Source organism: Mustelus asterias, chromosome 26 (genome assembly GCF_964213995.1).
Source record: "Mustelus asterias chromosome 26, sMusAst1.hap1.1, whole genome shotgun sequence".
NCBI lineage: Eukaryota > Metazoa > Chordata > Chondrichthyes > Carcharhiniformes > Triakidae > Mustelus > Mustelus asterias.
Genome location: NC_135826.1, coordinates 21,314,273 through 21,327,438, shown reverse-complemented (window position 1 = coordinate 21,327,438; position 13,166 = coordinate 21,314,273). Strand labels below are relative to the sequence as shown.

The 13,166-nt window shown below is 47.5% G+C and overlaps 1 protein-coding gene across 9 annotated transcripts in view; it reads right to left on the bottom strand.

The window, feature by feature from the left end:
* LOC144479508 (transducin-like enhancer protein 4) overlaps positions 1 to 13,166 on the bottom strand; it is a 225,270-nt gene that overhangs the window by 43,635 nt on the left and 168,469 nt on the right. For 6 of the 9 annotated variants that reach the window (XM_078198246.1, XM_078198241.1, XM_078198244.1 and 3 more), the window contains exon 9: positions 10,727 to 10,846. In XM_078198246.1, the coding sequence (XP_078054372.1) occupies positions 10,727 to 10,846 (120 nt within the window). The remainder of the gene's footprint in view (positions 1 to 10,726; positions 10,847 to 13,166) is intronic. The other 3 variants (XM_078198243.1, XM_078198248.1, XM_078198250.1) reach the window with 1 other exon arrangement.

Genomic DNA, 13,166 nt, shown 5'->3' with positions numbered 1-13,166 from the left:
GCGAGTGCTGGGTGGTTATGTGCGAAGGTGGAGGGGGTGGTGCTGATACTGAGGAGCTGGCTGCCATTTAAGCGCCTCAGTTTGCCTCAGGACAGGACACCTTCCCCGCCTCTGGTAAAATGGCAGTTCGAAGGTGGCAGGCACTCCACCCCACTCCCACCAGCCCACCTGATTTTTTTTTTGCCTGCCCACCTCCCGTTACATCAAACCCCCACCCTCCCTCTTCCCCCACCCGGCCTCCAGGCACACACCCCAGGGCTTTGTAACAGCAAACTCCCCGTGTCCGTGTGGGTTTCCTCCAGGTGCTCCGGTTTCCTCCACAGTCCAAAAGATTTGAGGGTTAGGTGCAGTGGCCATGCTAAATTCTCCTCCAGTGTACCCGAACAGGTGCCGGAGTGTGTCGACTAGGGGATTTTCACAATAACTTCATTGCCGTGTTAATGTAATCTAACCTTTGACACTAATAAATAAACTTCAAAACTTACAGTTGGCAAGCCCTGCGATAGGGCAAATCCTTCAGCTTGTGTCGCTCCTTTAAGGATGTGCAAGAGCTGTACAATAATATTTAAATTGGATCACAGGAGGCAGACTTCTACTGGGCATTAGTGCCCACTGACCTGCCAATTAGATTGCTTGGTTCTAATGAACCATCTACTATAACAGCAACAGAGGGCACTGTGGTAATTTAATCTTCCGCTCAGGGTTATCTCAATAGGGGACTGGCTGTTAAGAAGAAGAGGTTATAATGGCCAAACAAAATGAAGCGATATCACTATTTTTAGCCTCGCACTGGGTTTGGCTTTTATCAAAGGAACACTCGGCCCTGTCTTTGTATCTCCCTGCGCCCTCTCAGCTCCTGATCCGAAAGGACTGTAAACTGTCTTCCAAATGATCTGCACTCTAATCGAGCTGTTTACAAAGTCCCGGTTGCATCATTGGTTTACCATGTCGGGTCGACAAGCCTCCTTGACAAATGCTAACAGGCCTGGCTCCTGCCAGCACTCTGATTGGCCATTTGGCAGTGATTAAGCCCATCCTGCAGGCCCCGGACGTGCTCTTGGGGCCCAATCACCACTTGGCCCATTTAGGATGAAAATAAGAAGTGGTCATCACAGCGGCACTCCGTGTGGGGCATGTTAAACTGAACCGCTTCCCCTTCGTTTTTAAACCCCCCCCCCTCCCCACCATCTTTCAACTCACACATTTCAAATCGAAGTTAATCGCTGCTGCCACTGGCCTGCTGTCATGTTCCTTAGCAACCAAATCAGAAGGGTCCTGACCCTGAGAGGCAAGCCAACAATGGTGCTCAGAGAGCGGCCAGTTCATACAGATTTACTGACCGGCTTGAGATCTACTTTCAGGGGATCTGTGGTAGTTATATTATTTAGTCTCTTTTTTTCTAGTGAGTACAACACTCCCTATTGCAAACCATCCCCCAATCTTACACAGGCCACACAAACCAGGTAGATGGCTGAGCTAGATTCAGGCCCATACGAGAGTTGCTCTGAAAAATGTACAGGCAGGGTACTCACTGATTTGTTTAAGTCGGCCTCTCTTTTTCCTGTACAGTCCTTGTAGTCCTGGGAAGCAGCTGCAAGGATGCATCAGTCCGGCACATCCTCACTCGGCCATTCCTCACGTATGTGCCCAATGCTAGGCTTACTAACTACCCTTCTTTAGTGAAGCTTTTGGTCACATATCCCCAACATCTCCTTCCTTAGCCCAACATTCAACTCCTTTCTGCTTCTGAGAGTCTGTGAGGCATCTTGTAACATTTTTCTCCATCAAAAGTGTTGTTGTACAAATGCAAGTTATAAAGATAGACTCATAGAATCGCTATAGCGCAGGAGGAGGCCATTTGGCCCATTGAGCCTGCACCAACAACAATCCCACCCAGGCCCTATCCCCACAAATTTAAAGTTTATTTATGTGTCACAAGTAGGCTTACATTAACACTGCAATGAAGTTACTGTGAAGATCCCCTAGTCGCCACACTCCGGTGCCTGTTCGGGTACACTGAGGGAGAATTTAGCATGGAAATGCATCTAACCAGCAGGTCTTTCGGACTGTGGGAGGAAACCGGAGGAAACCCACGCAGATACAGGGAGAACGTGCAGACTCTACACAGACAGTGACCCTGAAGCTGTGAGGCAGCAGTGCTAACCACTGTGCCGCCCTTACCCTGCTAAACCCAACCCCATTGGGTTTGGAAGCAAGAAAGCCCGATGCTAAGTGAGACAGGGACACATACCAGGATTCTAATCCCCGATTGACGAACCGATGGCAGTCAAGCCACTCATGCTGGTCAGCTACTGGGTGAGAGGAGAAATAAGAGGCAGGTCTGTTGTTCCATGTCTGATGTTCTTGTTTATATTGTTACACCGCTGATAAGTGGTTCAGCTTTGCTTTGATGTAGCGAGGTCTAAACACAGCCTTGAATTCAGTGTATCCTACATTGAGCAGGGGTTTTATTATTTCAATGTGAACTTGCAGTGGGACTGACATGGAGGGATAAAACACGCCGAACTCAGCAGTGAAGCTGCAGCTCATTTTGTGGCGGCCAGCAGAGGACAGCAAACTGTAGTCCCTGACGGCGAAGAGCAGCTCCTGAGAAGGCAAGGGCTGAATAGATTCCACCAAGATGCACACTGAGCCTTGGGATGCTGCCTAAACATGCTCTTTGGTGACAGAGATTAAAGTTAATCGTGCCTTTGAATGGATTTCTGTGCCAACGGGCAAAAACCGTGGAAAGATCTGGAGGAGGAAATGGTCGCTGTGTATGGTCACAGTGTTTGTGAGCTTTGTGCACATTTTGAAAGAGGCCTTTATAGATGGTGAGTTGGCAAGGGAGACGTAACAGAAATCCACTGTGCCAAGGACTGATCGGAAATGGGTTAGCGCCTCCCCACGCAGGACTCCATGGAGATCATTCCGATTGGGGGTAAAATCATAGAATCTACAGTGCAGAAGGAGGCCATTCAGCCCATCGAGCCTGCATCAACAACAATCCCACCCAGATCCTATCCCTGTAACTCCACGCACTAACCCTCCTAGTCCCCTTGATACTAAGGGGCAATTTAGCACAGACAATCAACCTAATGCGCACATCTTTGGACTGTGGGAGGAAACCCACGCAGACATGGGGAGAACATGCAAGCTCCACACAGACAGTGACCCGAGGTTGGAATTGAACTTGGTCCCTGGCGCTGTGAGGCAGCAGTGCTAACCACTATGGCACCATGCCACCCAAATCAGATCAGCCATTCTCCACTTCTGCCAAAGTCAGTGAAAGTGGAAGTCAGGAAGCACGTCTAATCCAATATCACAATTATATCACTTTGTGCAAAGTGAGACTGACACCCAATAAATTCTCATCGATTCAAAATAACGTTACTGAACATTGGGCAATGTGTCATTTTAATGTGACTTTTGTGTATTTTCATTCCTTGCGAGGGAGCGGTTTCAACGACTGCAATATTAATACGGCACTGGGTTTTACAATCCCGCCAGCTTGGCCCATCATGTGTCTGGAATGGCAAAACAGCCAACGCAGAAAGTCCACTAACGCCTCTACTTTTTCAGAAGACTAAGGAAATCTGGCATGTCAGCTACGACTCTCACCAACTTTTACAGATGCTGGTTGTATCACAGCTTGGTATGGCACCTCTCTGTCCAAGACCACAAGAAACTGCAAAAGGTCATGAATGTAGCCCAATCCATCACGCAAACCAGCCTCCCATCCATTGACTCTGTCTACATTTCCCGCTGCCTCGGAAAAGCAGCCAGCATAATTAAGGACCCCACGCACCCCGGACATTCTCTCTTCCACCTTCTTCCGTTGGGAAAAAGATACAAAAGTCTAAGGACACGTACTAACCGATTCAAGAACAGCTTCTTCCCTGCTGCTGTCAGACTTTTGAATGGACCTACCTCGCATTAAGTTGATCTTTCTCTACACCCTGGCTATGACTCTAACACTACATTCTGCACCCTCTCCTTTTCCTCTCTATGTACGGTATGTTTTGTCTGTGTAGTGCGCACAAAACAATACTTTTCACAGTATACTAATACGTGTGACAATAATAAATCAGTAAGTAGTCCCACAACACCAGGTTAAAGTCCAACAGGTTTATTTGGTAGCACGAGCTTCCGGAGTGCTGCTCCTTCATCTGATCACCTGATGAAGGAGCGACACTCTGAAAGCTCGTGCTACCAAATAAACCTGTTGGACTTTAACCTGAGATTACTTACTGTGCCCATCCCAGTCCAACACCGGCAACTCCACATCATAACAATAAATCAAATCAAATTAAAATCAAACATGGGGTAAAGAGGGAAGAAAATGTCAGAGTTTGACTGCCCGGATCAAACCAGGAGGCCGCTTGCTCAGACCAGTGGCATTTATAAAACCCCAGACGTGGTGGGTGACAGTCCAAAGCCGCTTGAAATGCAAAACAAATAAAGAGGAAAAGCCTTGAATTAACAGTTGGTGGACTGTCAATAGCAAAAGCGCAACATTAGCAACTCCAGGACCAATTAATGCAGGCAGGCCTTTTCAATAGGCTGCTGAAGGTTTAATAGGCCGCGTTAAGCACAATGGGATCCCCAACACCCCATTATCTGAAGGGCCTGGGAAACACTCAAAGAAAACCTCGGGATACTCGAGCACAGACATACAGTGGGCACACAGGAGGCTGGCCGGCAGTCTGCTTAAGGCCCGAGGGCTCAACAACTAGGGGGGTGGGGGTGGGGGTGGTCTCAATTGTGTGAATGAGCAGGAAATGAGGTTAAGCAGCTTTATCTGTGTGCAGTGTTTCCCGCCTGATGACCTTCCTTCACAACACAACATCCATCGATGTGAGAGGAAATTAATTTTTTTTTTTGAAAAAGCAATCTGTATCGCGACAACATTTTCCCTTTCTCGAGGGTCTGTAAAAAAAGATTAAATTTCTGAAACCATAGTGACAAACAAAAGCTGGAAGATTACCCACCGCTGTGTGACCTATTCAATTTAATAAGCATTCATTATGTACAGTTAGCGCTAACAAGATTCTCGTGGGATTTGGAAAACGCGGCACCACGGTATCTGTCCTGTCAGGATGAACGCAAGAAAAACCCTGCGCCACGGTTTCAAGATCGTGCAAGGGGAGTTATCCCACATGTCCAGGTCGATATTTATCCTTCAATAAACATCCCCCAAAAAATTACCATCTGCTTGTTATTACTTTGCTGTTTTGTGTCATCCTGCTGTGTACAAATTGGCTGTTGTTTATTTATAAAAGCTTGTTTATTTATTAGTGTCACAAGTAGGCTTACATTAACACTGCAATGAAGTTACTGTGAAAATCCCAGAGTCGCCACACTCCGGCGCCTCTTCGGGCACACTGAGGGAGAACGTGGCACGGCCAATGTACCCAACCAGCACGTCTTTCGGACTGTGGGAGGAAACTGGAGGAAACTCACGCAGGCACGGGGAGAACGTGCAGACTCTGCACAGACAGTGACCCGAGCCGGGAATCGAACCCGGGTCCCTGGCGCTGTGAGGCCGTGTTTCCCACATAAAAACAGGAGTCAATTAGCTCAGTTGGCTGGACATTGATTTGTAATGCAGAGTGATGCCAACAGTGTGGGTTCGATTCCTGTACCGGCTGAGGTTATTCACGATGGCCTTAATAGATGGTGAGTTTACCAAGGGAGACGCAGTAGAAATCTGCTGTACCAACGACTGATCAGATGTGAGTTAGTCCCTCCGATTGGGGGTAAAATCAGATCAGCCGTTCTACACTTATAGAATCCCTACAGTGCAGAAGGAGATCATTCGGCCCATCGAATCTGCACCGACCATAACCCCACCCAGGCTCTACTCCTGCAACCCCACATATTTACCCTGCTGATCCCCTGACACTAGCATCAATTTAGCACGGCCAATCAATCTAACCCGCACGTCTTTGGAGTGTGGAAGAAAACTGGAGCACCCGGTGGAAACCCAGGCAGACACGGGGAGAATGTGCAAACTGTGCACAGTCAGGCCAGATTTGAACCTGCGTCCCTGGCGCTGTAAAGCAACAGTGCTAATCAGTGTGCCACCGTGCCGCCGCTTCTGCGAAAGTCAGTGAAACGGGTAAATAGGAAGCATGTCTAATCTAATATCACAATTTCGCAAATTCTCAACCCTGCCCCTCACCTGACGTGTGTGATCCTCAGGTTAAATCACCACCAGTCACAGCCTATGGTCAACTGGGACTATGGCCATTTCACCTTTGTAACAGGTAACTACACTTCAAGATGTATTTCATTGGCTGTCAAGCACTTTGACGCGACCGGTGGCTGGGAAAGGCACTACAGAAATGCAAGTTTTTCTTTTCCTTAACTATATGTTCCCAGGGGCAAGTGTATTATTTTTGTATGTTTGTGGGTCAATTTGTGTGTGATTGTTTCATATGCTTTTTACCATATTGATAAAGACATACTCACAGTGCAGACAGTCTAAAAGGCTGGCTGCCTCAGGACTTCACAAAGCGCTTTGCAAACCCATGAAGTACTTTGGAAGTGTAGTCACTGTTGTAATGTAGGAAACACAGAAGCCAATCTGCACACAGCAAGGTCCCACAAACCGCAATGAAATATAAATGGTCAGATGACTTTATTCTAGATAAAAGCAAAATGATGGAAATCTGAAATGAAAACAGAAAACGCTGAAAAAACCCAGCAGATCTCGCGGCATGTGCGGAGCGAGAAACAGGAAGGCATGGTGGCACAGTGGTTAGCACTGCTGCCCCACAGCACCAAGGATCCGGGTTTGATTCCAGCCTTGGGTGACTGCCTGTGCGGAGTCTGCACGTTCTCCCCGTGTCTGCATGGGTTTCCTCTGGGTGGATTGGCCATGGCAAAATTGCCCCTTAGTCATAGAATCATAGAATCTCTACAGTACAGAAGGGGGCCATTCGGCCCATCGAGTCTGTACCGATCACAATCCCACCCAGGCCTTATTCCCGTAACCCCACGCATTTAACCTGCTAATCCCCCTGACACTAAGGGGCAATTTAGCATGGCCAATCAACCTAACCTGCACATCTTTGGACTGTGGGAGGAAACCGGAGCACCCGGAGGAATCCCACGTAGACACGAGGAGAACGTGCAAACTCCACACAGACAGTGACCTGAAGCCGGAATTGAACCTGGGACTCTGGTGCTGTGAGGCAGCAGTGCTAACCACTGTGCCACCCCAAAGGTGTGTAGGTTAGGGAGATTATGGGGATAAGGCAGCAGGGCGGGCCTGGATAAGATGCTCTGCTGGAGGGTTGGTGCAGACGCGATGGGCCGAATGGTCTCCTTCTGTAGGGATTCTATGAGTTAACCTTTTAGGACTGTGCGACTCTTCAGAGCTATTCTGGGTGTTTGTTTGAGGGATAACTGCTGGCCAGGACATCAGGAAAACCTAACTGCTCTTCTTGGAATGGCCTCATAGGTTCTTGTACATTTATCTGAGCGTCCAAGTGGTACCTTGGTTAACGTCTTATCTTAAAGATGGCAGTGCAACACTCCCTCAGTGCTGCACTGTCAGCCTAGATTCTACACTCAGACTCTAGCTTGGCACATTAACCCAGTACCGAGTTGCTCAGAGACCAGTGTGCTACCAACTGAATCAAGGAAGTCACTAGAGTTTGTCTGACAGTTCAAATGCATTCACTGTGGTGCTCTCTTTCACTGATGCATGAGCTACAGCTTTATGACTACATGGCCCATTAAGCTGTACTGTACAATGCTAATACAAACTGGAGCTGAAGGCAGTGTCACACCAGGTTAATGAACGATGGATGAAACATCCCTAATTGCCCTCGAGAAGGTGATGGTGAGCTGCTTTTTTGAACGGCTGCAGTTCGTTTGATGAAGGTACTCCCACACTACCGTCAGGGAGGGAATGACGGGATGATGATCCGCGACACTGAAGGAACGGCAATATATCCCCATCACACTTATGAGCAGTGGAATGACTTTGAGGAGTCAGGAGATGAGTCATTCGCTGTAGAATAACCAGCATCCGACCTATTCCTGTAACCACAATGTTTATGTGGCTGGTTCAGTTAAATGTCTAGTCAATAGTGACCCCTCAGGTGTTAATAGTGCAGGGTTCAATAATGGTAATACGCTGTTGAATATCAAAGAAAGGTGGATAGACTTTTCCTTGTTGGAGAGGGTCACTGTCTAGCCTTATGTGGCACAAATGTTACTCGCTACTTATCAGGACATGCCTGCTTGTAATCCCGGTGTTGCTGCGTACAGGCATGGACTGTTCCAAACTGACCAATGACCTGCTGCCCGAAATGGATCTGACATCAAATCAGTTTGGAGTCTCAATTCACTTGTTGAAGCTTTAAGTTGTCAATTGCACTCAGTGAGACCAATGGGTACAGTGGCACAGTGGTCAGCACTGCTGCCTTACAACACCAGGGACCCAGGTTCGATTCCAGCCTTGCATTACTGTCTTGTGTGGAGTTTGCACGTTCTCCCCGTGTCTGCGTGGGTTTCCTCCGGGTGCTCTGGTTTCCTCCCACACTCCAAAGTTGTGCAGGTTAGGTGAATTGGCCATGCTAAATTGCCCCTCAGTGTCCCAAGATCTGTAGGCTAAGGGAATTAGCCATGGTAAATGTGTGGGGTTATAGGCAAAGGGTGGGGTAGAGGTCCTGGGTAAGAGAGCCGGTCTCTGTATGCCCTGTTTGAGAGCAGATATCCACTCCACCTGACGAAGGAGCAGCGCTCCGAAAGCTAGTGGCATTTGCTACCAAATAAACCTGCTGGACTTTAACCTGGTGTTGTTAAAACTCTTACTAAGAGAGCCGGTGCAGACTCAATGGCCCTCCTTCCGCACTGTAGGGATTCTACGATCCTATGAATGCTTGACAAAGGATTGGGAAAACACTGCTTTGATTGGGGCTGCCCCTCTAAGCCTGGGGCAGAGAAAGGGAGTTTCCCTCAGCAGCCATTTGTATTACACCTGGCCTTGGAACAAAAGCGACCCCAGTCTTTAAAGCCAAGCGCTCCATATAAATAACACCCACATCATTTATTCCCTGACAACCCAACGCACCAAGGGGATTAAATCAACACTTTGCACTTAGAAGGGTTTCTACAAGAGATAAGGAACAGAACAACACACACGGAGCTTCAAGTCTGCTACCCTTCATTTTGTCTTTGTGGTGTCAAAATTCTCTGTACTGCTCACAGGACAGTATGGGCCACACATCCAGAAAGAGCATGAAATCTGGTTCCTGGCTCTCACAGGTAACATTTCCATTCGATTACACAGAAATGCTGTCAATAGAAGAGACACACACAGCTCACTCTGACACTGAACCTTGTGACTCAGAGGACAGCATAGAATCATAGAATCCCTACAGTGCAGAAAAAGGCCACTCGGTCCATCGAGTCCGCACTAACTCTCCGAAAGAGCATCCCACCCAGACCCTCCCTTTTGCCCATAGCCCTCATAACCCCATGCCTTTATCATGACTAATCCAACTAACCCATACATCTTTGGACACTAAGGGGCAATTTAGCATAGCTAATCTACCTAACCTGCACATTTTTGAACAGTAAGGGGCTAATCTACACATCTTTGAACTGTGGCAGGAACCCGGAGCAGCCGGAGGAAACCCACGCAGACACGGGGGGAGAAATTGCAAACTCGACACACAGTCGCCCAAGGCCGGGATCGAAACCGGATCCCTGGCACTGTGAGGCAGCAGCGCTGACCACTGTGCCACCGTGTCATAGAATCATAGAAACCCTACAGTGCAGAAAGAGGCCATTCAGCCCATCGAGTCTGCACCGACCACAATCCCACACAGGCCCTATCCCCATATCCCCACATATTTATCTGCTGATCCCTCTAACCTACACATCCCGGGACACTAAGGGGCAATTTAGCATGGCCAATTAACCTAACCCGCACATCTTTGGACTGTGGGAGGAAACCGGAGCACCCGGAGGAAACCCACGCAGACACGAGGAGAATGTGCAAACTCCACACAGACAGTGACCCAAGCCGGGAATCGAACCCAGGTCCCTGGAGCTGTGAAGCAGCAGTGCCAACCACTGTGCTACCGTGTCGCCCCAAATGAACGTGGTTGTACAAATTTTCTGTGTCTGCTACATTAATGACGTCAAGTTAACACATCTTTTGACTCACAGGGCAAAATGACATCACATGAAGATGATATCAACTGAATCACAACTGACCTACATCTCTATATCAATCTACAATACATTAAAATACGTGCATTTCACCCACACTGTCTCAAAGTATGATGTATAACATTTTCCTCATCATCTTAAGCCCACAACAACCCTATTAATGTCAAACATTGTACCCTCTGACTTGCCAAGAGTAACGTCCTGGGAGAATTTATATTTAAAACCTGGCGTGTAACATGCACTTTCCTGTTAAGTGTCACCCTCATTTCTTGTCACATTTTCATCGTTGCAGCTTGTTGACAAGGCCCCTCCTGTTATAAATCACCATATGCTCTGATTCACGACAAACAATGCCACAGGAAACCTCCTAGTATCTCTGGGGGCTAGTGGGGAAAGGAACTGGATATTTTTATCCAAAAGTCTTCTGAACCTGCCCTCCAGAGAATGGCACGAGATTGAGATTCAAATTCAAGTCGCCTGCTCAACGTTGTGACTATCATGCTGCCAGTATGATGTGAACTCTTTAACATACGTAATGTCCCACCGAGTCTTTGTCGTCACACTTCCTTTTCTTGCCATCGGTGCTGTAGTCGAGGGAGCCTCTGTGTTTGTCTTCAGCCCGTACACTCTCCGAGGGAGAGACTGATTTACTCTGGGGAAAGACAAGGACATTGAAATGTGTGTTTTTTTAAATATACTTTTCCAATTCAATCAAATCAAGTCCAATTCAGAGTCTCAACAAGTTGAGACATTTCCGATCCAGGCTGGCAAGACAGGGCGAGCGACCATTTACCCTGTCCTGGGCCTGATCTACATGAGCCAAGCTGATTGGAGGAGGGAAAGCAATACCTCCTCCAAGACTTGAGCTCATTTGCATCTTAGCCAAAAGGCCGAGATACCGCTTTTAAAAATTGCTTCATATGAAACATATGAAGCTTCAATGTAACCTAATGACCTCAACCAAGTGCAGCATCCGCATAACTACACTTGATCTTAGCCAAAACCCAAACACTGCCCCACGCCCCCCCCCCCTCCCCAATCGCTGTTTTTACTCGTCAAAGGTACATCCTTAACAGCCCCCCACCACATGATGGAAATCCTGCTCTCTGGCCGTTTACACGTGTGTAGGTCAGGCCCCTCTCAGGAAACTGGCCTGGGCGCGTTGTTATGTTAAAGCTACACAAGAAGAATGTGTGAGACAGAGGCCACTGCCTGTGGGAGCTCAGCTGCTGAGTTGGTGCAACACACTGTTGACAGTGACATGAGATCACAATAACAAATCCCCACTCGCATCCCCTGCATGCCTATTCAACCTGTAGCTGGTCTGAAACTTTCCGACCGCATTCATTTGCAAAAGATTGACAGTTCAGGAGCTGACAGCATCAAATTCTCTGGATGTGGGCCTTGTCGGGCAAGGCTGCCCTTTATTAGGCAGAAGCGATGGCCTAGTGATATTACCGCTAAACTATTAATCCATAAACTCAGCTTGTGTTCTGGGGACCCAGGTTCGAATCCCACCACAACAGATGGAGGAATTCGAATTCAATAAAAAATGTCTGGAATTAAGAATTTGCCGATGACCATGAAACCATTCACGAATATCCCCTTGGGGAAGGAAATCTGCCGTCTGGCCTACATATGACCAAGATATGAATCTGGAGACAATACACATCTTTTTAGCCTGTCTTGATGCTCTCTCCACTCACGTTGTTTGTATCTTAAAGACTTGATTAGCTGTAAGTATTCGCATTCCAACCATTATTCATGTAAATTGAGTCTGTGTCTTTATATGCCCTATTTGTGAACAGAATTCCCACTCACCTGAAGAAGGGGCTTGGAGCTCCGAAAGCTTGTGTGGCTTTTGCTACCAAACAAACCTGTTGGACTTTAACCGGGTGTTGTTAAACTTCTTACTACATATGACTCCAGAGCCACAGCAATGTGACTCCCCACTGCCCTCTGAAATGGCCCAGCAAGCCACTAAGTTCAAAGGCAACTAGGGATGGTTAATAAATGCTGGCGATGCCCATAGAATCCCTACAGTACAGAAGGAGGCCATTCGGCCCATCGAATCTGTACCGACCACAATTCTACCCAAGCCCTATTCCTGTAACCCCACACATTTATCCTGCTAATTCCCCTGACACTGGGGTGAATTTAGCATGGCCAATCAACCTAATACACACATCTTCGGAGATGTGTGCCACAAATGAAAGAAAAAAAATATTGGCCATCTTTCTCACCTTAGAAGGTGGCAGTGAACTGTTTTCTTGGACTGCTGGCAACTGTTTGACACAACTTTGCGAAAGGGCAGTTCAAGAATCAACCACATTGTTGCCAGAGAGGACTCATATAGGATTGGTAAAGGGAGCAGGCTTATTTCCCTTATGGACATTATAGTAAATAATTGGATTTTTAGCAACAAAAACTTAAAGGCGACTGATACTATCTCTAGATTTTCAGATTGTCTTTAATTGAATTCAAATTCTCAGCACTGCCCTGGTGGGATTTACCCTGGGATTCTCTAGATGATGCAGCCAGCTATCTGGAATACCAACCCAGTAAGATAATAATAATAAAAGATTTACGAGGATGTTGTCTGGTATGGAGGGCATCAACTATGAGGAGAAACTTGGTTTGTTTTCACTGGAATGACGGAGGGGGTGACCTGATAGAAGTCTACAAGATTATGAGGGGTGTGGACAGAGTGGATAGTCAGAAGCTTTTTCCCAGGGTGGAAGAGTCAATTACTAGGAGGCGCAGGTTTAAGGTGCGAGGGGCAAGGTTTAAATGAGATGTACGAGGTAAGTTTTTTTACACAGAGGGTGGTGGGTGCCTGGAACTCGTTGCCGAGGGAGGTAGTGGGAGCAAATACGATAGTGACATATAAGGGGCATCTGGACAAATACATGAATAGGGTGGGAATAGAGGGATATGGTCCCCGGAAGGGTCGGGGGTTTTACTTCAGTCGG